Raw genomic sequence first — 24,517 nt, 5'->3', positions numbered from 1 at the left:
TTGCCAAGAACAACGTATATTCAAACCATACTTCAAAAGAGTTAGAAACAGCAAAAGATTTAAACATTTTTCCTTATTCCAGCAATGCTACAAATGTACAGGGTTCTTCAAATGCTCGCTATGTACAGTCTGCATCTTTATCAAGCTACCAGACACTTAGGATACATAGAAATCTTGAATATTAAATTAACAGGATATACCTTTGGCTTTTTAGGTGGAGCAAGCTGACATTTTGCCCAGTGAAATGAGCTTCACAATCAAAGAACCGCCTCAGCACGGTCATGTGGTCAAGCTGACAACCAGTCCAGACGCTGAGGCCTCACCTGTCCTCGACTACATCCACTCTTTCACTCAGGAAGATATTGATGAAGGACACATTCTCTACGTGTCTGCACCCACCCAGGTTTTGCTTTGTTTTTTCCTTTCAGTTGTAATTAGTCAATTACTTCTTCTTAATCCCGTTCCCTTTAATATTCACAATGAAACTAAAACTAAACGAAAGGCGACCACAGTTTCTTTAAGGTACAAGGTTTTTCTCTGAACATAAATAAATTATTTCCTACATTTATCTCTTTCAGGGCCATGATGTCTTCACATTGGATGTCAGTAATGGTTTTAACACAGTGGAGGACCTGCACATGTTTGTGAACATCGTGCCCCGGATAATCCCTGTCCAAGCCCTCAACTTTACTGTGAAGGAGGGCCTCAGCAGAGTAATTAATGCAGACATTATTAACATCTTGGACCCCTTCTACAACTCATCAATCATTGAAATTTCCGTGGATGAACCACCACAACACGGGGATATCCGCTCCATGAGTGAAGAGGAGCTTTCTTACTTTTCATTAGAAGAGGTAAGCAGACAAAGTACATATTTAATGAGCTCTTCTGCTCTATGCATGTCATTTTTGACGGTCGTTATTTCCAGTACATGCGTACACCAATGATACACTTCCATTAACTGTGACTACCTGCCAGAAATGTCTAACCTGCCAGCATCATGAGGAACAAGCACGTGGAGGAAGAAGAATCATTATTGTAGCTACTCAGAAAGTGGGTTTTGAAGTTCTATTAAAAATCTGACATTTGTTGTTGCCCTGCAAATTGGCAGGAAGAAGCAGTGCAAACTTTTTATTTACCAAATGGCTGCTTGCACCAAATGGTTAGCTTATGTGCAACACATGTGTTGCCAAGTGGCCCAAAACATTTGATTTTCAGTAAAACATTGTAAGGATTAAACAGATTTCTTTGTGTCTTGTGTCCATACAAGGAACCTGAATTTCATTTGGACAAAGATTCATATATTTTTGTCACACTGAGTCCAAAAATATTCTCACAAGAAAAAAAAAAAGAAGCCATCAATGGGCAGTGTAACATCTTTCTCACACTAGTAGGAAAGGGCAGTTGTTCAAGAGGATTACCACAACAATGCGTCACTTTGGAACTTTTCTCAGCTACTACTCGGTGCTGTTTGGATTTGTGTAGCTACACCAGATGGAGAGAGGAGAGAAAATCTGGGAGCTTCTGCAGCACAGCTAGCTCGTCTCACTCCATGTGGTTCAGACACCCCAGCTTTAGGAAAATATGAAAAATGCATGAGTAGTTACCGGTGGAAAAACCTCATGCATTCTGAATGGACCGCATAGTTGAGTGGAGCTAGTTAGACATATATCTTATAGCTCCTACATCTAACCCACTGCTCTGCTCTACTTTGCTGAAGCATTGTGGAAAAACTGACGATGCCTTTGGAGCGCCTGCAGCCAGAATAAACTGGCTTGCTGAATTCCTATAATAATATGTGAGTGCACACAAGCTCTCCCACACTTTACTAGACTCACTCATGTTGTGTCTTTAAGAGTCTAATGTGCAGCTCCAATGAGTCTACTGCAATGAACGCTGGGGGGAAAAAATCTTGAGACTTTTTTTGACATATTTGTACTTTTTCTTTTAATTTTTCTTCAAATGTTATACTCAGAGAATCCAGTCCAGTTAGTTATCCCAAATAAGAATTCAGGTTCAAGCCTAATTTTGAATATTTTGTGAGTCAAGCCGCAATTATTATAAAAATAAATATAAAATAAATTTTTTAAATATATATAAATATTGTAATATATAAATAAAATAATAAATTAAAACAGCTTAGAGGGGAAAAAAGCTAGTGCTGCTTTCTCCGGCCATCTGTTAGCGCAATTAACCACAAAGCAGGTCATGTTATTCGTTAGATAATTGTAAAATACTCTAAAACATAAAGTCAAGAAGTCCAGCTGAACGACCTGAATTAGACGAGGTGATGCTCAGTAGACAGCTTGCAGCGACAGTCACCTCTCACTGTAAGCAGGCGTGCTTTTATCACACACTAATGACCAAATCTGCTTTTGTACTACGCTTTAAATATTCCACCATAAATTAGGAAATTTAGAGTCGACGAGGACTGTCTAGCTTTTGGAGCCAGCCTCAAGTGGCCATTAGACAAACTGCATTCTTTTGGGGACTTTGTGCATTGGCTCAATTTTTCCCATCCAGAAGGTGCCACATGGGAAAGCTGTGTTTTTTTCTGCTAAGTTCAATATTATTTGAAGCTCAAGTAGGAAAGTCCCCAGATGTCACTTGGGAATGCACACTGGACTTATTAGTAGTAGTGCTGCAATGAAGACATCAGTTTGGGCACTGAGGTTATGTAAGCCTACGGTAACCCAGAGGAGTCTACTATGAGAAAAAATTGTGACTCATACAGATTCAAGTGAATGCCTGCCACAATAATTTCAATTGACTTTATGTGCCATGTGGTCCAGATGGGACACAAGCACAGAATCTGTCATATGAACATCCAGTAACATGAAACACTTTGTTCCAATATGTCTTTGTTTTAATCAGTTTCAGCTTTCCATCAGGTCTCCATTAGGTCTGCAGTAACCTATTAAAGTCTGCATTGTCTTCTTTATATTTTCACACAGTGCATGTTTTTTGAACACAAAGAGCATGCCTTTGCAGTTTATACTCCATAGCTCAATAGCCAACCAGACCAAGAGACTTTTCATCGGTCTAAAATTAGACTAACATAAAGTCTGCAGCTAGTAATAAACACAACCATACACATCAGCCTTACTGAGTTGGCCAAGTGTCCAATTACCAGCAACTGTTTATTGTTCCAGCAAGCAGGCTGATTTTCTCTCCAACTTTCCCTGATCAGTAATGATGATGAGGGTTGTTATTCCAAAAGGATGCCAGTCATATGGAATCCATTCGCCAATTGCTGCTCTCTGAAGCAGGTCCCTTCATCTCTGTGGCTTTCTGGCTTTTGTCTAGACAAAGATCTAATTGTTCTCTTTGCGGAGGAGTGTTCTGAATCTGTAAATGTGTCAAAAAGTATCAGCGAAAACGGATGTTTAAGTTAAATTATTTGAGCCAGACGGCAAAGATTTTAAACAAGAACGCAGAAAGGGAAAGCTCTTTGTTCGGCCCAGCCACAGCCGCTGTTTTCTGTGTACTTCCCTTAACAATGGACGACTGACTCCTTTCTGCATCTGGTTTCTCTCAAGGTGTCATCTCACTTGCTCCTGAGCTGCTATCAGACAGACATTTAGGCCTGATTATAGCTTTTTCTCGACTTTGAGAACTGGTATCATATTATCTGGTTGGAGAAAAACATAAATAATACAGTGTGTGCTATAAACAATATATTCTTCTCATCCTTTTAAACTATAATCCTTTTAAAGAAAATGTTTGAAACTATACTTTGAAACACTTTCTTTGCTAAGACGTGTCCAATGAATATTGGGTTACATCTAGAAGACACTGGGTCTGGCTTCACATTTAAAAAAAAAGGAATAGCTATCCAAAAGAAAAAGTCTATCAAAAACTCCACTTACCAGCAACTCTACTGCCTGCTTACATACGGTAAGTTGTTTATTTAATCAATGCAAAAGACCGATCTTTATGCTGAGCTGGGGAAACTGTCTCCTGGCAAATTTGGCATATTTAACCAATTGATTTATGACCCAGACCAGAGAGTAGTATTTATCTTCTCATCTACAGTAGCTCCAGACAAGAAAGCAAAAGAGCCTATTTGTAGACTGCTTTTAAAAGTTACAAAGAGCATTGTAACAAAGTGCAGTTTCAAGTTGTTCCAAGCTCAATTTGGTGGACTACCCTTATCAGTGCCTTGATTTCGTTACACTTGACTGTAATAATACAGTATTGTGGCAGTAGTTTTACTGTCTCACTTGCTGTGAAGAATAAGCATATTGTACTCCATACGTGACGAACACTTTGAATCCATCCACGTTTCAAACTACAGCCTTGTGCAAAAGTCTTGAACCGACCCTCATTTTATTTTTCTGCAAAAATGGAAAATAGCTCCAGCGATTCTTTTGAAATGTGCAAACACAAATGGTAAAACAATGTTTTCAGTAAGCTTGAAAGTCAGTATTTGATATGACCACCTTTATTCACAGTCTGAACTCCCTCAAGCTAGCTTTCTTATAATTTCTTTAACCAGTCGTCAGGAATAGTTCTCCAGATTTCTTGAAGGACATTCAAAGCTCTTCTTTGGATGTTTCTGAATTTTGTTCTCTGAAAAAGATGATCCCACACCGCTGTTTTTCTCTCCAGGTATGCTTTTGTTGCATTGCCAGCGTGTTTGGGATCACTGTCATGATGAAGAATGAAGCTGTTGCCAATCAGACATTTTCTGTCATTTTCTGTATCGCAGTCATTCTCAAACTGTGGTATGCGCACCACTGGTGGTACGTGGGCTCCCTCTAGCAGTTTGCAGGAAGTCTCCCCCCAAAAAATTAAGATTAAATAATATAGCATGTTCTGATTGAGGGATTTCAGAAAAATTAAAACGTATAGCTCTGCTATCACTTCCGACATAAATGAAGACAGAAAACAAAACAGCAGTGACGTTTGTAGGGTTACTGAATTTGGGCTAGCTGGTATAATGATGTGCTGCATGGTGGCTAACTACGCAGCTATGGTTAGCATAATGCAAATACATTGAAGCTGGAGGATGAAAGCTAACTTTTTTCCATTCGATAAAAGTTAACGTGAGGGTTCCCGATGGTTAGGGACAAATGCAATCACATGGCAGGATGCTGTAAACAGACCAAACTTCAGTCAGGAGAACAACTGAGATAATCCATCCACAATACGAGGTTAGTCATTCATATACTGCTGCATGGGCTGGGCTGTAGTTACATCGTAAGGTTTTAAAAACTGAGCTTTAAATGTGAGAGAGGCTGACAGTGATCACTGACTTTTTTAGGGGCTTGTTCAGATTAAATAGAACAACAAAACATTAAAACATGTTAAAAACACGACAGCCTTAATAAACTCATAGTTTGGACCCGGAAGCAGGGTTCATAGTCATCACTTAAAGACCAGATATCCCACCTGCTGTGAACGTTTTAATGCAGTATGGTTGTTATTATTATCACTTGTCACATCCTGTGTATGACAGTTAAAATAAATTAACATTCATATAAGAAATAAAATTGTCTCGTGTAAACTGTATATGGTGTTAAATAGGCATTAACCACTGTACTTTAATGTTGGTTATAAGGGTGGTACTTTAAGAGCCATATACTTTATGAGGTGGTACTCACTGTGAAAAGTTTGAGAACCACTGCTGTATTGCATGGTGGATTAAAATGTGATCAGCAGTACTTTTCTGTGTTCATAATTCCATCAATTTTGACAAGATCCTTAACACCACTGGCTGTTATGCCAAACCATGACAGAGCCTCCACCATGCTTTACAAATAGCTGTAGCAATAACAAGAATTTGAACCAAAAATTTGGATTCATCACTCCATCAAATCTGTTGCCATTGATTTCTAGTCCAGTACTTGTCTAATTTTGCAATCCTCGTCCTTTTCTGTGTCTCTTCCTTAAGAATAGTTCTTTGTTGTCTGTCATATGTTGACCTGTCACCTTGAGTTAGTGACATTTTGTTATAATTAAATGATCGGTGTTCAAACAAAAGAAAAAAAGCATTCCTCTGACAATGCACAGCTATAAGTACTGGTCTGACAATGAGTGGCAATAGATTTTATGGAGTGATACATTTTTGGTTCAAAGTTTGGAGCCAGTAGCTAAGGTCTTTTGTAAGACCTTAAGAAAACTATTGTTCAAGATCACTTTGAGGAATGGCTCAAGACTTTTGAATAATGCTGTGTGCAGGTCATGCTCTCCTAAAAGATTTATCCAGGTTTATAGAGAAGTTACGGCTCCCTGGTTTCCACTGTGTACACATGTTAAGAGACACAGTCACACTGTAAAATCTAATCCCACCTTTTAAGTTCATCTAACCTTTTATTATGTGTTCTGCCACTCAGGTATGATTCATGATGAGATCTGAATGACAACTGGCATCCTTTTGGTCTCTTGCAGATGAAACATGGAAATGTCTACTACATGCACGACAGCACAGAGAGCACCGAGGACAATTTTACACTCTCGGTCTCTGCTTATGAAATTGGCCGCAGGAGCCTCCCTCTCACCATCTGGGTTACTGTCATACCTGTCAACGATGAGCCCCCGAAACTGACACGCAACACCGGAACAGAGGTAATACTTTGCTCTTATGAACGTGTGATAGATGACCAATTCTCCCACATGCTCATCAAGCCAGAAAAGTTAACATATTGAAACCCCCTTTGTGCTTATAAAGTGTCGTACATTTTACCCGATGACAATTCAAGCTGACCACCAGCTTTCATTCCCTGTGAAAGAGAAAAGAGCACATGTTTATTGCAGTGTTTGATGAAAGTGTATATATTTGGTCTCTCTGCTGCAGTATGCAGGAAGAGAGACCTAGTTTGACTCGTGCATGCGTGATTGACAGGCTACAGGCATTACCACCTGCTTCAAACTCTGGTCTGATGCTCAAGCCGCGCAAATATGAAAGAATGACAGATTAATGGCTTTATAACGGTTGATGAGATTCTGGCGTGTTGAAAGGCGGTCAATTTAGCAGAATTACCCCATAGTGCTTTGTGCTTTAGTCTTCATTTAGTTTGATTTTCCAACAAAATAACAGACAGATCTATCTATCTGTAGAAGCTGATAGATTAATCTTCTCTGAATGAAATCTGTAGGCTTTGCTGACAGTTCTCACATCCATACACTATAGTTTCAGCCGCAGTAACAGTCCAAAATCATGAATCTTGTATGAACTGCATATACAATTTTCTCCACGCGGTAAGGCAAATGAATGCATGGAATTCGTACATCGAGTCTGAACTATACAGACCTCAGACATGCACCGTCTCCCTAAGAGTATTTGCTTTTTTAATAAAGTGAAAATTCAGAATGTAAGTCGTGCAAAGTCACGTTACAATAGAAGGGCAGTGATTCACCACTGCGTGCCCACTATAAAGCGTCAGGCAGAATTTCAGGTATACATTTCTGAGTATGTGTCTACATTTTCCATTTTGATCCTGTACTGTCACTTTTCTGAGGAGTAAGTTGTGCTTGGGTTCCAAGTGAAATTACAGCATAACGACACAGAAGTTTGATGGACGTGCATATTTGCTTCTCCCCGGCGATTTGGATAATGTTTCATAAGTTGGTAGTGGCAGACTGTCAAAGAACGAAACACCTCCGCACTGAATTCTTAGAACTTTATGTTGTAACAAAAAAGGTGTATATCTAGCAGGGAATTTGAATGACTCTGCTGTAGGCTTATAATGAGTTTGTGGCAAGCTTTTAAACTGATTTACGTCAGTCATGAAAGAAAAGTTTAGGGGGATGAATAACGTAGATTCTACAGCAGGAGTAGTCACGCAGTCGGAAAAAGTCGACAGTAATCAGCTCACAGAACTGGAAACCAACTGTGTCATTCAGCCCTCCCCGCTCTGCCTGTGGCTCCTCGTCTCCCTGGCAACCCGTATTTTTGGAAAACCAAGATGGTCGATGAGACCGCGGCTTTCTGGCAGAGTGAGGGCAGCATCCAATCCCTGCGACTCCTCTGCTGCGGCTGCAGAATGTAACATAATAATATGTGGATGTCTAACCCGCACAGAACAAGGGGCTGGCCCAGTGGCACTTGGATTGATTTAGAGCAGGAAGTGTGTGTGTGTGTGTGTAGTGACCTCTGTAGACATGATGACTAACACGACCGTGATCGGGTTCTGCTCAGTCTGATCACATTTGGCCCGGTGTTGCAGGATACAGCTGGTCTTGATTAGAATTTAAACCCTGTCTGTCTTCGTCTGCTTCCGCCTGACTTTGCTGTGTTTCTGTGCAGAAGCGCCTCACTCTACCTGCCTATCTATTTTGCTTTTGCATCTCTCACATTTTACAAGATTACTTTGACTTTGAGTGATAGCCTCATTACCCTCGCTAAGTAGTTTTGTTTAATCTCTCATTACAACACAAAGTAGGAGCGAGGGCATGTAGTTAACCTGTATCTCTGAGAGGAATGGGCTGGACGAGGGGAGGAGAAATCGAAATGAAATAGCATTATTCTCACTCTCAACTTTAGCTCCCGCTCCCCAGTATAGAATTACGAACACATTGGTGGTCTTGTACTTAAACATGATGCCTAGGCAGTTTTGGATGCAGCTGCAAACATCTGGCGCCCCTCAGAGTCTCAGACGTTTAGAGGATGATGTTGAGTCACTGGCAAACAAAGTCATTTGCCTATGGCAGCTACTTCATTACTCCCTCAAAATGAAATGCCAGCCATTATCTCCAATCAGATTGAATTTGCGGCCCGTCCTCCTAGGTGCTAAATGCATTGATTGTTATATAAACTATCAGTTTGCGAGACCATTTTCAGATTACCTGCCCTAGATTGGCTGTGGTTGAGAATGGGCTAATGTGGCCATCTAGTGTAAAGGACCGGGAATTGCTCTGTAATAGCATCGCTCAACTTCAGCCTTCTAACAGTATAAATTCTGTTTGCCATTAGCAAACATATACCTTTTTGTGAAAAAGGTACAGTACACATTTCAGCATTTAATTAGCATTTGATGGATCTTGGAAAACACAAGAAAACATCTGAATGGGAAACAGGGAAAAAACTGTTTGTGTACTAAATCCTACTGGAGACCAACAGGAAAGCTTCTCATGTCCGCCCTTGTAAAACCTTAGTTAAACCTAGCTCCTATAAGAGCTGGCATTTAACAGCAATCTCTTTGTAAAGGTGAATAAATCCTGGGCTTTAGATGACTTGAGAGCTTTTCTTGAGGATGTGGTAGGCTGCTGTCGAGCAAACAGTTTTCAGCATTAACATGATTATTCCCACAGATAATTGCCAGTAGCTTGTCCCCTCAGCTTGAACGATGGGACACCAAATTTGTCTGCAGAAGTGCTGCTTAAAGCTGAGAAATTGTCCAGGTGGGTGGTGCTATTTTCAGCTGAGTCATGTCTGCATACTGTACACCGAAGGCTTCTGCGAGAATAGGGCTAAAATAGAGGGGTGGGCATGCACTGAGCAGCTGTCTCATCCATGGTGCAAAGAGGAAAAGTGGGTGTTCTGCCTTAAGGCAATCCACTTGCAAACCTGTCTGACAGAGTCCAGATTTGGCTGGGAACGTTTGGGTTAGTCTGCACTCCCCCACCATCGGTGTGCCCCCGGACAAACTATCAGACTGTGCTTTTTGCAGGCCGCGAGAAGAAAACTGCCCCAAGGAGAACGAGCTCCTCTAAAGCCCCGTATCACAAGATCTCTGCAGGTTTCTGCAACAGCGAGGATAAAACGCTTTCCTGTTTGTTGTTGTAGGCTGATGTGATAGAGCTGTCAGTTCTACCTAGCGACACATGTTTTTGCTCATCAAGGAACTGGACACATGTAAGCTTATTGTCCCTCCTTTTTCTCTCTTAGTCCAGAACCTCTAGACCAAAAAAAATCACCAGGTCCAGTCACAATCTCAGTCTCTGCAGGGACTTCAGCCAGCAGTGCCAGTGATGCCACAGTGTGAGATACATGTTTAGTAGATTTTTTTGGCTCAAAATTCATGAAATTCATGAAGTAGGCCTCTCTCCCCTCCAAGCTGACAGTTGGGGCATTATTCCAAATTTTGCCACATATTTGCTTCAAAACAACCAACTCTGCTCTCCAAGGAGTAGACATGCTCATATAGATGCCTTTGAAGCAATAATTATGTATAACTTAGACTTTCAAAAACATTTACCATTCAAATAAATTTGGGTTCTCTTTAACTGAGGTGTCGAAACTTGTTGTGAACTACAGATGAACCTGTCGGTGTTAATTCTGTTTGACTGTACACGCACATGTTTCAGCTCAGAAATACGCAACACATGGGTAACTTTCACATGAAATGACCCCAGTCTTATTTCCTTTTTATCTGTTGCAAACATAAGTCTAATAGTGTTAAATTAAGTCTTCTTGTATTTCTTGCTTATGTCTCCCTTGTTAATAGACTTCTCCATATTCTAAATGCGTTTTATATTATGCAAGGGACAAATATTGGTCTTTTCTGCCGCTCGACACTGAGATTAGACATATAGATATAGGGCTTTTGTTATGAATGGGACTCTTGATTTATCTTTGACTCAAAGCCTACTTATCTTTGCACTCATCACCATTTTTTAAGCGTTATCGTTTGAGAGCAACAAAGACAAAATCTAGCAACAGAAAAAGCAGTAAGTGTATAATGATGGATCACAGCTTTGAACTGTTGATGCAGTCTGGGCTTTGAAAGGGCTTTGATGGAGTGTCAAATTGAGTGGGATGTTATAAGCAGTGGACTGGAAGGCAACTAAATTATAGACTTCATAAAACATTTGTTATATTGCAGAACTCTGGAGGTATGTGAAAAACCAGAAGTGACATAAAGCACTTAAAAAGACAAAAGCTTCAGAACTGAAGATTAAACTTTCTTTGAAAGCGTATATAATAGGGAAATGGAAGACAATGCGGCCCCAGGGATGTTGATTGCTTGATGAGTCTTAAGGTTTTCCCTCAACATCTATTCCCTGATATTTGCAGCAGCGCCACATTTCTGGAGAATATGGAGAAAAATAGATTTGATTGGCAGATTATTTTGTATACGTCTTACTAAAGATGATTTTCTGCCTGTGATTGCTTAAATTCTATTGACAGTCATATTATTTTAATTTGTCCAGTGAACACATGAGCTAGCATGACATCAGTAACAGAAGCCTTTAATGTAAAGTCCAGCAAATGGGAGGAAAGGAAGCAAAACTAACCCAGATCATGATTAAAAAAAAACTTTCAAAATAAAAACAGGAAGTTACCAAAATACATATATTAAACAAAGAGACAAGACCTGTATACTTGACATAATTATATAGTACACGTGCGGAATTCATTTCTTTATTTAGAAGAATTAATTTGAATGTTTTGTAACATATATTAAGTGAAAAAAGTTAATTTTGTTTTGTTTTTGGAAATAGTACGGGTACTGAAATTGTTATGTATTTAAATGGTCATAACCTGTTACTGTAATGTATGTAACAAAGTCATAGTAAAAGAATCCCTATATATTATTCCCCATAGGCCTACATGTTGTCAGTACAAACAACGTCAGTAAAGAACCTAGTTTTAAATACAGCTGTATAGCATTGTTAGCATATAGCTTTCCTGAAGCCAAAAGACCAAGCCCCACCTGGACAACAAATAAATATTAAACATGTGTCAGTAACTCTTTGAAACCGAGACACCAACCTGAACAGTACAAATAAAACTCATCATGTTAGAACAACAATAAAATCATGACCCAAAACATAATAAAATAGAAACTATTTACAAAAATCATATAGATGAGGTAAAGACATAAATCAAAACTCAGGAGTATTCATAGTAATCCAGCTCACTATTAGTATGTTAAATCAAACAAGGAATCAACATTTCAACACTGTAACAAATCAAATCCAAACAGTTACCCAAACTAAAATGAGCCCATAAAGAACCCTCCATTGAGAAACACATAAACTCTGGGACCAAACCCAGTAAGCATGCACAGTAAGCATTATACCAGAAGACATGCTAAACATCTGTAGTCTGCCACATTCAGTCTGAGCATGCTAGCATAGCGGCGTTAGCATTCAGCTAAAAGCACCGCTGCACCCAGTTACACTCTCACAGGCGCTTCGTCTTATTGCAAATAATCCTTTATATGTCATTAAGAGTGTTTCCTACCGTAAAGCAGTATTGGTTTTAAATGTGTGAATTACCTACAGCATAAACTTAACTATTAATTTAAGTGTTTCAGCTGCTATTAGAGTCAAGCTAAATCCCACTTTAAGACCTGAAACTGTTTGTGTGCCATGCCTTACTTACAATATTTGGTGGTGTGTTTTTGAATCCTCGTGAAAAACAGAAGATGTAAAAGCAGTGTAGACACTAAAAGATTTTAGTACCGTGGCTGTGATAATAGCAGAAAGAGCGGCATCAGTTTTCTCTTTAGACATCGTCCATTAGCAACAGGGTTTCTGATAAACAGCCACCATTAATCTGTCCAGAGAAATCAGTCACAGAAGCTGTGCAACTATTTCTTTTTTTTTTCTCCTTTTGGCTCATTAGAAAAGAATCCTATGCAGATAGTTTGTCTTATTTTTTTATTTTTTTTTATTTTTTTTTTATTTTTTTACCAAAACACTTTCCAGGCTTTGGCTGTGTTCTTGTCAATGTGTCTTAATCTCCCACCCAGAAATTCAAACCAAGACTTTATGTGACACTGACAGACAGGTTTGAAAAACCAGGTCCAGCCAGATGTGCTTCAGTCGCCTTCTACTATGGATAATTTTTTTTATTAGGAGACGCTGTTTAGCTCACTGAAATTTGCAATTACAGAATTGAATCAGTTAAAGTAAGTGATCCTTGTTTTACTGAATGATTTTCATTTTAGGAGGAAATGCATATCTGGTTTGACCTCATGTATTAAACAGTGATCACATGTTCTGTTTTGTCCTCAGAGGGCAACAATTGTGTCCTCCCCAGTTCGATTACCAGTTTCTGGTCACTGAGCCTGTGCTTTGTTAGGATCTGTCGCTTTCTGTCTCCCAGTGACTGACACTTACCACATTAACATCTACCACCGAAGTGTCCTCTTTTCCTCTGCCCAGAGGCTTTCTGGTCTTTATCCCGGGTCTGTAAAAAGAGGGAGTGTGGTATTGAAGGGTGAATGGCTTTGTAGATCGATATGTACTTCTCACTGCAAGGCACCCTAAGCACACTCTCCCAACTGATTCCAGCTATTTAAGAATGTCTTTCTAGAGATCTGGCCCATTTCTTTCAATTAATGCTCTTTTCAGCCATCCGACCATTAGAAGTCCATTAAGGGCCCTCCACCTAGGGAGAGTCATTCAGTCTGCACTGCTGTGTTCCATCTTCTGATAACAGGCGTGTGTAGACTGCCATGGAGAAATAATTAACCTTTTAAATTCTTACTTTGGAGCTGGCTGCTTTTTGTTTCACGGATAGGCTGGGTTTTCTTTTTGTACTTACCATCGATCAATCTATCTGTCTGTCTGTCTGTCTGTCTGTCTGTCTGTCTAATTGTTATTTATGTATGTATTTCCATATATTAAATAAAATGCAGCACAAAATATCATGATACTGTATTGATTTTTTTCCCCAACCCCTAAAGTGTCTTTAACTGTGTTTCTCTCTCCTGTTGTCTTCGGTATTTCACAGGTTTTTGCCGGTGAGGAAGCTGATATCACCTCCAGCATGCTGAGCACTGAGGACGCTGACACTCCCGCAGAGGAACTGGTTTACAACGTTGAAATGCCGATCAATGGGAGGGTTGCACTGAAGGAGGCGCCTGATGATGAGATCCTAAATTTTACGCAGGCTCACGTAAACAAAGGCGAGGTCATCTTCGTCCACGAGGGTGAGATCATTAGAATTAGAGGTTAAGTGCTCGATCACGCTGTATCTCCGCTGACACGCTGATTACGCTGTGACCTTTATCTGCGTCTACCTCAGAGTGTTGCTAACACGACGAGCTTAAACACAGGTCTTTATGTTTCTCCAAGCAGAAATCTCAATAAACTTGTAATGTAATCAGAATGTCACTGGTATTGATCAATAGGCCAATTAAACCCTAGAGATATACTGTGGCTAGGTTGTAAAAAAAATAATTAAATAAGTAGTACATGTAATATTTATTTGTACCTTATTGTGACAAATACGTGGTGGTTTTTTACGTTCTAACAAGGCAATAAAGGTGCAAGCTTTAAACAATGTCTCGCCTTTTCAAGTGTAAAGACAATAAAGTTTCAGAGAGACAAAAAAGGGGAACAAACAAACAAAAGCAGAATCAAAGCTCGAACTTAACAAGTGACCCGTTAAAACTGTGCAATCTGTTCTGCTCCAGGTGAGGATTCTGGCAGCTTCAGTTTCACAGTGACAGACGGCGAGCACACGTCTCCTCTCTACAAATTTGTCATCACAGCCAGGCCACGCACCATCACCATGGTAACACAGGCGAACCTCATGGTATTTCCAGGTAAGATGCCAAAAAAAAAAACCCTTCTGAAGATGACAGTGATAGAAAGATAACCATGATGATGAATGCGCAGTCACGCACACAGTATAGTTATTACGACGATAACATTTATTTTAAGAACTGGTTGTTAGTCAGGCTTATAACACACAGAATAAAAGTGTGTGCAAAACTTATTTAAGGTGTAATACGCAGGATGTTCCTAGAAAACAACTTGTTTTTTAAAAAAAAAAAAATTAGGTGTCAATTATGAACTTTGAAAGCGTGGAGGTGTAATCTACCTGACCTTTCTTACTTTTTTCATATTTTGCTGTTTGGGATGCTTCTGGGCTTACAGTCTTTAGGAAGTGTGTGGGTGGGTGTGTATCCCTCAGCCAGTAACAGCTTGCTGGGTCCATGCTATCTCTATTTCCTTTGCCTCCCTGTCTGTGTTAAATTCATTTTACATCATGGGCCACATATGATTGATCTTAAGTGGATCAAGCCAGTGAAACAGCCCTTTCTGTCAGTTTAAAGAAGTTCATCAGTGCATTTAATCCATGAGACACTGCAGTTTCAACAATACAGTTTACAGTTTTTATACATGACAAAGAAATACTGCTGTAGTCGACTGTTTGTGCTCAAATCGTAAGAAATAAAGTTGTCGATTGTTCAATAGCAGACTGAAAAAACAGGAACATTTCTGTCATGGCATTGTTTTTTTTGTTACTTAATTACTTTAGTGTAGTATGAATCGCTTGGCTCTAAAACATCTGAAAATACAGTTAAATGTATGCCCTCTTTCACATTTTCCACATTCGTCCAGTGGGTCTTATTGGAGTCTTTGCCGAGCCGATTCTGGCCCCCGGGCCTCATGTTTGACACCCCTTCTATAAGGTCTGTTTTTAACCAACAACAGACTGAGCTGCACACATACACAGAGCAGAGAGGCTACAGGAGTAGTCATGACGATTTGTGAACATTCAAATCCAGAAATGTAGCACCTTTATTGGGCAGGGATAGCTCAGTAGGTAGGGTGGTGGCCCCATGATCGGAAGGTCGGGGGTTCAAATCCACTGAACGGCTACCCTGAGGTACCCCTGAGCAAGGTACTGTCCCTGCCCACTGCTTTACAGAGTGAATGGGTTAAATGCAGAGAGGAATTTCCCCAAGGGGATCAATAAAGTATACGTTATTATTTATTTGTGCTTGTGAGCAGATGAAACATGATGATAATGTATTTAAAACGTGGCTCCATCTGACACATTTCATGCTCTCCGCATCAGGAAGCTCATCTGCCCTACGCGTGAGTTAAAGTAACCTCTAAAGTTTGAGGCTTTAATTTTACAAGCTAAACTAGACTGCCAAGAGGCCACATTCAGCAGAGTCATCAGCACTCGTCAGAGGACCGCCTGTCTATGTGTGTGTGTTTGTCTTCTCACAGGAACAAGGCAGCCCATCACAAGCGCCAATCTGGGGGCTGTAACTAGTGGGGATGGAAATGAGATAAGCTACTCACTTATCCGCCCGCCTCGTTTGGGAAGACTCATCCTGGCCAATGACAGGAACCAGTACGAGGAAATTAGTCAATTCTCACTATCACAGGTGATTGCTTTTTCTGCGGGAGCTGCGAAATATGTATTTCTGGCATATGTTTCCTTTAGGAGACATTTAACACGTTTTCCTTTCTCTTTATCAGAAGTTGTAAATGATTTTATGTTAGCAGGGAGATGGTATATAGATCGACACAATAAACCAAACAAAAATGTACGTTAGAAAATTGCAGGAAAAGATCCTCTAATGTTAGCTCCTTTTATAATTACTTTTAGGGTTTCGGGGTTCAGTGAAAATATGTATTTTTGTTCTTTTTTCCAGAGTAAATCCTCTTTACTTTGAGATTTAACGTCACTATTAATAGCAGGTCCGTGTGTCTAAGAAGTGACAGCTGTAAAAGGCACGTCACTCATCTGTTGCACAGACCATCAAGCGCACATGGGAGATATAAGACATAAAATTGCTTCCATGCGTGTAAGACAGCTAATCCTATCAGCACAAGCTGGGAGCACAGGATCAACTTGTGCTGTTTTATGTACAGTTTTATTTCCTCTGCATACGCCCATACCTTTTTTGACATGATAGAAAATGTCTTCTTGCTGTAGCAAATGTCCTCACACAATCAATAGTGCTGATTTTTTGGTGTTGTTTTTGTTTTCTGAAAACCAGCCTCTTGCACAGCCCTCTGATTACTGGCACTAAACGTTTCAGTTTGTACTTTGGCTCCAAGGAACAAATTAGTGGTGTGGTTGCTGTTAACCAAGCAACAATGCTGTCCAGTTTTAGCAAATGTTCAAACAAGATTTGAGAACACCTCTTCTGCCACACCAGCCCTCTGTCCTCCTTCGCTCCATCCATGAATGGTGTCCTTCTTTTCCTCCTGTCTGTTCAACTTCTTTTGTCTAGTAAATCTACTCTCCCTCCTCTGCACCTCGGGATTCCCAATCTAACTTTATCTCCAAAGGTTTATTTGGACTGTTTTGGGGAGAATTTAATAACGCTCTTCCAAAAAGTTGATTCTGTTCAACTGGACGTAGCATTTAATAATGCTCTTTTTAGATATTTATGAATGAATATGAAGATAACTTTGCAATCCACATTCCTTTCTCTCATCCTACGTTCCCTATCAGCGTCGTCACAGATCCACATAGGGAATGATTTGTAAATGTATATGTATTTTTTGTAAAATTAATTGTAATCTACTACTTCAATAGGAAGCATATTTATGATGATAGCAATAACTGTATTTTCAGAACGTGAATGAGTCATGAAAGTCATGAATGGTGTGCTTTACTGTCTGATGCTGTCTAAACTCCCTCTTTTGTTTGTTTCATGTTCATGTCTGTAACTGCAGTTTGTTGAATTTGAATGTATTTTTCTTTCAAACTGACAACATATGAAGCATGAGCATTTCTTTCCCACCAGGGGGCATCATTGCTAGTGATGTCTCACTGGTATTAGGAGTTTTTGTGTTTCTTTGATATCCTTTTAATCCTTTTAATATTGTTTGAAGAGTGGGTGTGTGCAGCTTTGCTCTGCCTGTACCTTTATGACTGTTAAGTGCACATGCAATGGGCAGAGATGGAAAGGGCAGAAAGTAAGGATTTCTGAGTTTAATAAAATCTCTTTGGCTTTTTGTGGCTAAAACCAATTTGCTTTGGCAACACCCTTCATCAGGGTGGGGTTCTTGATTCCAAAGAGCTCCCCTGTTCCATAACCATGTATATGTTTATTTGTCTAGCTTTATTATTATTATATAACCAAATATTCAGATTACAAAAAAAATAAGGAATATTGAAACCTTACTGATGCTAGTTTTAGCTTTTAATGGCTTTGGTTTAGGATTATGAGGCACACAGCGTCGATAGTTTAGCAGCGCCACACGTGCAGCTGTGTTGGCAGCAGTCGGATCAAGACTATCTGTTCATTTCCATTCTTGACATCTGACCGTGCTTGGACGAGCATGAGAACAAATTCTTTCCCCGAAAACTGCTCCTTTTGGACTGTGACAGAAAATCTAACACGTCGTCAAGCCGAAAGCGTTTGATGATTTGAGTTATTCAGCAGCGTGTGTTTGCTTTTTTCCTGCATGCAGAAATTCATATGTGCGCCTTTCTGTGTTTGTGTGTGTGAGAGAGAAGAGGCAACAGTGACTTCAGGCAATTCAGCTGAGCTGAGCCAAACCACTGCTCCAAATAAAAATATCTTACTGAGCTAAAACACCAGTCTTTGCCTATAAAGTTAGTCAAGCAAACAAGTGACTGACTGCAGTGAGCCACGCATCAGATAATGAATCCTCGATATTTCTGTCAGATTCTACAAAAGTTTATTGGAATGAAATAAATAAATAAAATATCTGCTAAAATAAAACTTGCTTTGAAGTGATCGCCAAATTAAGAAATGATTTTTTTATTTTATTTTATTTAAAACAACTTACCACCTTCTGTTTTCGCTTCCTCTGATGCACAGCTGGAGTCAGGAATGGTCTACTATGAGCACCAGCTACCCGAGGAACCATTCTGGGCAGTGAAGGACTCCATCGAGCTCTCGTCCCGGTCAGCATCAGACGTCCATCTCATCCTGCCCATAACCGTGTCTTTTTATGCTGCTCACAGCAACATCTCCTCACAGCTGTGGAGGAACAAAGGTAAATGATGAAATGAGGAACATTTCAATTAAGTAAATTGCATGTTTTTTTACAGGCCACTCTGATAAATGAGAGCCTGCCTAAATGATCACTCTGGTACTTACCAAACGCATACATATTATAAATACATGTGCACAGATGTTAGGAAGCAGAGATGAGAGTCTGTGTCTGTGAAGCACCATTAGAAGACTCCAGCTGAAGTCATTATTCAAACAGACATTTCAAGTATTTTTCTGTTAGTTAGCCGAGTTTATCCTCACCACACATTGATGTATGCTGTAAAAGTAAAAAGGGCTACTTTGTGTGTTTGAGTGCAGAGCATTCCTGCAGCACTTTAAAATAGTTTTTGTCTTTTTTATTGTATCCTGGAGGTGGCATTTTGCAAAGTGCTGTAAGAGTCAATGAATATGTTGGTGAATACAGTGCAGTGCTGTAATTGCTGATGTCTTTAGTGAGAGCACAAAGATTCAGATAATGTGGATCAGTGATGATTTGAATGCAACTTGTCATTCTCACACTTTACATATAAATGTTTAGTGATATTTTTAAAAAAAGAGATGCTATTTCTACGATATGTTGTTTTGTTTTTGGTTAAAAAATTCAAATCAAAACTGTGCTCAGACATTTTGGAAAAATACTCCAACTCACCCAGCAACCACGCATTTGTTACTGAGTATGGAAGCAAAAATATCTATTTCTGGTGAATGTGCTGGTGAGTTGCAGCTTGTTCTTCATTTTAGATTCTCTTCCTTATTCTTTACAGTAATTTACTGTTAAGAGTCTGAAGTCACAAAGGGACCTGTCAGCCCTACTTCTGTTGCTGCCAAAACAACAAGCCCCCTGCTCCATCTGTCTCTCCAAATGTACTCCAGATTCAATCTCCTGCATAATTAAATATCAACAGGAGACAGACAAAAATAAATAGTAGGTATCTTTGGGGGAAAAAACAACTGGATTAAATTTAACATTTCTCTTCGTTTGTGTTTTTTCTGCTTAGGTCTGGATATTGTGCAGGGCCACAGAAAAACCATCGATGATTCAATTCTTGATGCCTCCAACCTTCTGGCTAGCCTACCGGAAGAAAACCGAGGCGAGGTGGATGTCATTTTTGAAATTAAGCGTTTCCCCGGTCGTGGTCGTATCATGCTGGATGGTCAGGACCTGCCCCGTAATACCCCGTCCTTCATGCAAGAAGATGTCATTCAAGGAAAGGTGGAGTATGTCCATGATGATTCGGCGGACTCGTCTGACAGCTTTGCTTTCAGAGCCCGTCTTAAGTCTGAGGGCCGTGGTTTGGCCTCACCTGCTGAGTCTGTGGTCCTGGAGGAGGTCTTTAACATCTCAATCAAACGGAGGGGCTCTGACCCCCCTGAACTAGTCACTACAGAAACACTCTTTGAGGTTCTTCAAGGCTCCATGACCCTCTTGACCCAGAGACAACTTAACACTCATGATGAAGACAGTCCTCCAGATGAGGTGCACTTCAAGGTGACCAAAGCACCTAGCAATGGTCGACTAGTTGACTCAGGCACAATGGAGGCAATCTCTGAATTCACACAAGAGATGGTCAATCGTGGAGAGGTGGGCTTCTACAGTGACAACAGCCTTGTCGATAGCGTCATGGAATTCGTAGTATCAGATGGAGAACACCAAACCGAAGCATACATGCTACACATTGTCGTACTGGCCCACACCCTGCTTCTTGACATAGCCCCTGAGATCAAGGTGAAGCAGGGCAACGATGAGACCCTAGTGACCGAAGAGATGTTGAAGGTCAGCACTGGTGGCCCTATTGAGGAGGACATCCTTTATAAAATCACAAGTGCTCCCAAGTACGCCGCTGTCATGGTAGACCGGCAGCCTACATCTGCTTTTACCCAGAAACTGATTAAAGAAGGCCGAGTCAGTGTCCGCTTTGTCAAGTCCACTTCGCCCCGAGACAGTGTTTCATTTACAGCCCGCAGCCGGGCTGCTAACATTTCCTCTGTCCTCAACATCACTGTGCAGCCTCTGGCCAACATTGCTCGGGATCCTCTCTTACCCCAGGGTGCGCTTGTCCAACTGGATAAAAAGCTTCTAGATGCAACTCCCCTCGCCAACAAGACCAAAGTTACCCCAACCTTCACTGTCATCCAGCAACCAAAAGGTGCTCGGTTTGTAAAGTCTGGAGGCCCAAACGCAGGTGACTCAGTGAAGTCGTTCAGCCAAAAGGACCTGGATGAGGGTCGTGTAGCTATGGAAGTCTTAAATGGCTCTTCTGGATCACACAGTGGTGCCACTCAGGATGAGGCTCGCTTCCTGCTCAAAGCTCACGGGGTCCCTCCTGCAGAATGTGTGCTTTCCTTCCAAACCAGTCCCTACAATGCCTCTGGAATTTACCCTGTCACTCTGTTGAGGATTCCCTCCAAAGACGTTGATCATCTTCCTGGGTTCCCTCAAGTCACTCCAGTTAGCCCTCTCTGGCCCCACGGAGATGCCACTACAGCTTCTGGGTCTGGCTCATATGGAAGACCACAAGCTGCCAAGCGCAGTAACATCTGGCCTATTATCATCCCTATCATGGTAATCCTCATTCTCTTGCTACTGGCGGCTGTCTTGGCCTACTATCTGATTCGCAAAAACAAGACGGGCAAGCACAATGTCCAGACGGCAGCGTCCAAGCCCAAAAACGGCGAGGTGGCCACCACAGAGACCTTTCGCAAAACCGACCCAGCCAATAACATCCCAATGTCCAAGATGGACTCCAAAGACGCAGACCCTGAGCTGTTGCAGCACTGTCGGACAACAAACCCGGCCTTGAAAAAGAACCAGTACTGGGTCTGAAACACTCTGAGATCGGACACAGAGGGAGTGTTGGGAAGTCTCCTCAAATCATTCCTCTCAGTATTAAAAGACCTCTTTCCACAGCAGTTTATACGAGGCTAATTTTGTTTAAGCCCTTTACTCAACTCAGCATAACTCTGGACAGATTCTCAGGCAATGAAACACTGAATACTTATTGGCAAAGAAAGAGGCAGTTTCATATCTACAGAGGCTCAGGCCATGCCTATTTATTTTAGTTTTACCATTCCTCTTTGTCACAGATCGCACGTTAAGACATAAACATGCCGAATGTTTGCAAAGAAGTATTTAGGTTGTGCTCTGTCTGTGTATTCCATATTTATCGTAAGCTGACATTATTCAGTGAGCGGTTAGAAATTTTCAAGTCCCGGATTTGGTCAGATTTCTTTTCTTGGTTCAGGAAAGCTAAACATGTTAGGTGATGAATATGAAATGAAATCTAATATTTTCAAGAAGATGGAAAACTGCCTCTTTGTTTTAATTGTTTAAAGGTCTTTGCGTCTCAGGGCTAAATCTAGTTTAAAGGCCAATATGCCTTCATTCACTTGCTTACTGAAAAAGACAGATAAGAAGACTGATACCGTTTCGCTACATCGCATGTCAACGATCAAAGCATGAACTAAAGCTAAAGTCTCGAGTTTCATCTCATTTTTAGTCTTTATGCTAAGCAAAGCTAAGCTAATGGTCTACTTGCTGTACTGAATACACAAATAAAAAAGCTGTACCAAGCTTTCCACCTAAGTGACTGAATACACGTGTTTCCCTAAAATGCAGAACTTTAATCTCATCGTGATTTGATTTGACTTTAATTTTACAGAGAAAAGACGCTTATTTAAAAGGCGTTTATAATCAAACCCTTGTTGTGACAGCGTGCGCAAAATTAACTGGATTTAGCTCTGAGTCACGCCATCATCTGCCATATGTTATTGTTTCTAAATGCTTCCAAAGTACTTGTAAATATTTACTGGACTGGCACAGCACTGACCGCATAAATACACACTACACAGTCTGTAGACCGCAGGCAGGACGTTATTTCAGTGATGCTGGACTTTAAGACATCCGCACTGGCCGACAGGCGCGGGTGAGGTCATCTCAGAATGAGATGTTTCCAGTTCCTGGGTTTGCAATTAGGAAACGAATAAAATATTGATGATAATAATAATTGGTACTGTACTGGGATGTGAATAATAAATATAACGATCCACTTGTTAGGTTATGTTGATTAAAGAGGTAACTGACAGGAGGTCTTTGGAAGCTAGTTTTGCTTTTAAGCGTTCCATATGTAAGCGGAATATGTAGAAGGTCGTGTGTTAAGAAGTTATTTTCAACCTTTATCTATAAATATATATATATATATGCTAAAACTAAGAGGAGTGCTACTGTAAATTGGAAACTTCTTTTTAATGTGCATTTTTTCTCACTCTGAGCTGTGACGCTTATATTTTTTAAGTTAAATGAAGCACAGCAAGGGGAAGTGAAAGTGCCTAATAAAAAATACTGGATAAAAATTTTCCACTAAAAAAGGAGAAAAAAAAAAGACTTAAACAACTTATTTTCTTAAAACTGATTATTTGCTGTACATTTTTCCTCATGCTGTGTACCAATGACAGCTTTGTTTTTCTAGTCATATACTGAATATACAGTGGAGTATTCTTCTTCTATTGATCTTCTATTTTTGTAGCGTACTGAGTAAATGAAAAGTTAGTTTCCCTCCTGCAGCATCTTTTCCTATTTTATGTGTAAATATTGTGATTTAGAGCACGGTTTTGGGCCCAATTAACATTTTGAAATCTAAACCCGTGGACCACTTTATTTACACTGCGAGATTTATTCCAGTCCAGTAAAAGACTTCAGCCTTTGATTCTTTTACACTTTTACAAAGCTCACACACACATACTTTGGGGTGATGTATGTCCCATGCTTTCAAAATACTTTGAGGTCAAAAAACACTGAAAAAAATAGGCACAGCTGTTGCAATGGGATGGATAGATTTCACAGATATAACCAATAAAGTGGCAAGGGGAGAGTGTATATCATGTTTTGCATCATAAGGTATTCTGTATGTACATGTAACTGCATTCAGCTAGACTGAAATGATATAGATATGACGTGTGCATGCGTGTGTGTGTGTGTGTGCGTGCGTGCGTGTGTGTGTGTGTGTGTTTGTGCAGGTGCCCCTCACTTCTCTGTTTCCTGCTTACTGCAGGTTTCATCACCACCTCCTCTCCTCATTCATTATTTATTATTTCTGTCATTCCCCACGCATCAATTCATATTCAGGCTATGTGTATTTTGTCAGAGATGAAACTTATCTGTAAACTGCAGGTGCCTTCACGAAAATAAATAGCGCTATTAGGAGAAAACTTGTTTCTGGAACAGTAGAAATGTCCTTTAAAGCCTCAGTATGTCTCGGACTTTGTTCTCAGTACTAATGGAAATAAAATGTTTGCGCAAAAAAACCTGTGTTCATTATTCTGTCTGACTTTTAGAACTGCCAAACTACAGTTACCAGTAACCCCACTTCTTACATGCTTTAGTTAATATTTAGTTAACTTTAATATTAAGTTAATGTTAATTACACTCTTGAACACTACTGGATCACTGGGCTCTAAACTGAACCATAAAGCAAGACTATAAACATAAATGTTTATGACAGATGTTTCTGCATTTCTGAAGTGAGGCGTTTGAATTTCATTTTGGCCAACCAGACTCTGCTGGATGCTGGAATAGAGGAAGTCTGCACTTTCCCACTAAGTAGTTTGCCAGTTAAAAATGTGAAATCAAATAATCCTGCGTTGCTGCTCTTGTGCCTGTTTTGATATTTACAGGCATAAACAAAGTGATTTCTACATTGAGACTTGATTTTTAACGAGATTACCCCAGGGAGAAATTCCTTGACTGATGCCTTTTATGTTGTTGTGATTTGGCCCATATACATAAAATTGAATTGAAATGTTTCCCTTTTTGGCCACCAGGCGGCGTTAGGGTGCAGGTGGCCAGTGTGGAGGGCTGAAGTGTTCTTGAATTTGTGAGCTCACATTTAAAAGCTCAC

At 40.2% G+C, this 24,517-nt stretch overlaps 1 protein-coding gene across 1 annotated transcript in view; it reads left to right on the top strand.

Annotated features, from left to right (window-relative positions):
• The window catches only part of cspg4 (chondroitin sulfate proteoglycan 4), a 77,413-nt gene extending 53,489 nt beyond the window's left edge, over positions 1-23,924 (top strand). The window contains exons 4-11 of the mRNA XM_019361821.2: positions 215-403; positions 579-854; positions 6,394-6,570; positions 13,631-13,829; positions 14,316-14,447; positions 15,868-16,028; positions 18,447-18,624; positions 19,622-23,924. Coding sequence (XP_019217366.1) covers positions 215-403; positions 579-854; positions 6,394-6,570; positions 13,631-13,829; positions 14,316-14,447; positions 15,868-16,028; positions 18,447-18,624; positions 19,622-21,447 — 3,138 coding nt within the window. The 3' untranslated portion in view covers positions 21,448-23,924. The remainder of the gene's footprint in view (positions 1-214; positions 404-578; positions 855-6,393; positions 6,571-13,630; positions 13,830-14,315; positions 14,448-15,867; positions 16,029-18,446; positions 18,625-19,621) is intronic.
• The last annotated feature ends 593 nt before the right edge of the window (positions 23,925-24,517 follow it).

The sequence above is a fragment of the Oreochromis niloticus genome, linkage group LG7 (genome assembly GCF_001858045.2).
Source record: "Oreochromis niloticus isolate F11D_XX linkage group LG7, O_niloticus_UMD_NMBU, whole genome shotgun sequence".
Classification (NCBI taxonomy): domain Eukaryota; kingdom Metazoa; phylum Chordata; class Actinopteri; order Cichliformes; family Cichlidae; genus Oreochromis; species Oreochromis niloticus.
This window is presented reverse-complemented; position numbering and strand designations above follow the sequence as displayed.